Source organism: Ruditapes philippinarum, unplaced genomic scaffold (genome assembly GCF_026571515.1).
Source record: "Ruditapes philippinarum isolate M1 unplaced genomic scaffold, ASM2657151v2 ctg10617_1_1_1_1, whole genome shotgun sequence".
In the NCBI taxonomy this organism is placed as follows: Eukaryota; Metazoa; Mollusca; class Bivalvia; order Venerida; family Veneridae; genus Ruditapes; species Ruditapes philippinarum.
The window spans coordinates 1-3,152 of record NW_026865333.1 but is presented as its reverse complement, the minus strand read 5'-3'; the positions used below and the strand labels follow the sequence as shown (position 1 = coordinate 3,152).

General features: G+C 33.2%; 1 protein-coding gene across 1 annotated transcript; it reads left to right on the top strand.

The window, feature by feature from the left end:
- The first annotated feature begins 1,076 nt into the window (after positions 1-1,076).
- Positions 1,077-2,485, top strand: LOC132728670 (uncharacterized). The gene is made up of 2 exons (XM_060714349.1): positions 1,077-1,219; positions 1,681-2,485. The coding sequence occupies exon 2, from the start codon at positions 1,702-1,704 to the stop codon at positions 2,467-2,469; it is 768 nt and encodes a 255-aa protein (XP_060570332.1). The 5' UTR covers positions 1,077-1,219; positions 1,681-1,701; the 3' UTR covers positions 2,470-2,485.
- Positions 2,486-3,152: the final 667 nt, after the last annotated feature.

Sequence of the window (3,152 nt, the reverse complement as noted above, 5' to 3'; positions counted from 1 at the left end):
CTCTAAAAGCAACCCCTTGGACACTATGTATCTATCTTCCATTAAAGTCAAACCCCTCGCGGTGACGTAAACATATATGCGCGTCGACTCAACATGCATGTGATCAAAATATTAAGCTGTATTTCAAAATACAAAAAAAAATTGTACCTAAAAGTTCACCGAGTCAAAATGAAATATTAAGAACCAAGTTCTAAGCATAGGGATTTGGTAGAAGAAGATGATAATATTTAAAATGAAGTTATCTCGGGTGGACTGATATTGCAAAAAATAGTCAAGGGCCCTAATATCCCGAACCTCCTTTCGCTTCTTTCGCATTTTACTTAAATACATAGATGAAAATGCTACGTTGTTTACATTAAAGCAGCACGCCTACAGATGATTCATGCTTATTTTCATGAAATTTGAAAATGTATTTAACAGTATAATGTTGTGAAGTTACCTAAAGAGTGCAATTAACACATTATCAATGACACTTACAACTCATGTAAATTACCATAAAGAGGTCACAAATAGCCCTTACTGCGTTAGTAACGCAGTAGAAATATAGTTATAATTACTGAAAAATCAGTCATTAATCGCACATAAGATGAAAATTATTACTAGAATTTTGAACTTTATATTTTTCCTAAAATCTTAGTACTTTTTTCTCAGGTTTATCTCATCTGGAGGCGTGCAGGTTTAAGCTACTTTCATGGAAACAATTTTCGATTAAGAGCTACTTTATGATGCAGATTATAAGTTATTAGCAAGATCTACCATATTTTCAACGATGTAAAATTCAGGAAGAAGGAAAATTGTACTTATTTATGAGGTACAGCGTGCCTTTAATAATATTTTTTCTTTTAGATATATTGTCTTCCGAAAGACTCCTACAGTACAATCGTACTTGTATTATAAAAAAGGATTTGACATTTGGTTTATTATTTTTCTGTTTTGTAAAAAAATAATAATGTAAAAGCACTCATTTGTACGTCAAAACGTGATTCTAAATCGCTCAAAAATGCAATTTTTGTTAAGTTATTGACTTTCATCACGAAACAGAAACTAAATAACGATATGTAGTGTCAAAAATTGGCTCATGACTACGTCGGCTTATTATGTCACGCGTTAGATATGTGTCTCCAGTTCTCGCGAGGCAATGATAGGTGTTTGAGTAAAAAGGAACAGAAATCATACTTTATTCAAATTGCTTTTTTGGTAAAGTGCATTTATTTATCCAGTAAGTACAAATTGCATATTTTTTTATGATTTAGTGTTTGTTATCTGTAGAAAATGAAATTGTTATTAATTACAGTTAATTACATAAGTCTAAACTTTTTTATTTGGAATTAAAAAATAAATGATAGAAAATAAATTTCAAGTCTCGTCTGAGTCAAAATAATCTTGAGCTGCGCGACTTGAACTCACGACTAGCGGTTCATACGGCATGAATATAATTATGCAAACATATATCGCTCTAGCACTTTCAGAGTCAATTCGTTGCTGCGTTTGTTAGAGATTGCTTATGATATTTCAAACAAGACAAGTCCGCCTAAATACGTAACTTATGGGCTTTTCTTTTATCACTTTTGTTTGACAGTGCTTTCTCTTTAGGACCCTATTAGTGCAAGCTAATATAACAACGTGCTCAATGTAATATTTTCATTATAATACATTAGTTTGTATATTTTGTTCTTTTAGTATATATCTTCACACTCAATAATGATGACAAACAAGATATATACCTTGGGTGCCATGGTTATTGTTGTCATGGTTAAAGAAGCCGTACTTGCGCCAGTCGTAAATGAATCGTTACCCGGAAAACCGCTGACTGATATGGGCAAAAGATTGAATATTCCACATCTCCAACTGACTGGCGAGGTCATCAATCATTTAGCTCATGATTTACGCCAGGAAATGGCGGAGATTTGTCGTCTGCACCCGTCTTCTTTATGGACAAGCTGGTCAAGATGCAAGTTTAACGAACCAGGAAAATATGGCCAATACGGAGCATCAAACCGGTCAAGAAATTGTGGATTTAATACTTCACTTTGCAAGAGGTACGGGGATCGAAATATGGAGCACGAGCAAAGAATTTGTAAATGCAAAGATGGGTATACTGTTACGAAGCATGGGTATTGTCTAAAATACTTTAAGAAGTATCTTTCGTATACCAATGCTAAGAGTGAGTGTCATAAGGAAGGTGGATCTCTGGTAAATGTGGGCTCTAAAAACAAAAAAGAAGACGTGACATCCGTAATGAAAGAGATAACATCTTCTGCAACATTGTGGGTAGATGGACAGAAATCCTCATCAAACGGTAAATGGAATTTTGAGATTTCGCCAGAGGACCCGTCTTTCAGTTTCTGGTTTTCAGGGAGGCCGGGTTCATATACCTGTATGGCAAATACATTAACCGGTAATGTCCTATATATGTACGACAAAAGTTGTAGTAATTGTCTATCATACATGTGTGAATTTATTCCCTAGATAAAGACAATATACATGTATAAATAGCTGCCGGTTTCTTTTTGCCGCGCCAGTTTTTGGCAAATTCAACCCCTATTTTTACGTGCTTTAAAAAAATGAAAACTATCTTAAATTGTCATATTTACTTAAAGGTTTAAAAGTTAATATGTTTTGTTTTTCTATCTTTAATACTTTTTTGTAAAAATGCATTTAAAGTTTGCATTTGCCATGGCAAAGTGTGTTTTGCCATGGCATTTCGGCATTTTGCCATGGCAAATAATTTGCCATGGCAAATTAGAATTGCAATGGCAAGGTTTTTCCTACTTTTGCCATGGCAAATTTGCCATGGCAATTATTTTTTTTAAAACATCACAAAACATTCTAAAACTTATCCTATGACATGTTATTGGTGCTATTGTTATGTTTTTATTGTAATCTCTAATTTTTTTTTCATTTTGCCATGGCAATTTTTTGCCATAGAAAATGCCATGGCAAATTTCTGCCATGGCAAATTTGCCATGGCAATTCCATGGCAAAAAATTTTGCCATGGCATGTCCATGGCAAAAATTTTGCCATGGCAATTGCATAAACGTTTTGCCATGGCAAAATATTATCAAAAAAAAAAAAAAATTCTTTGAATTTTTTTTATAAATTTATACATGGCAAATGACATATTAAGGAATATAATGTTTAAAATTTTTAA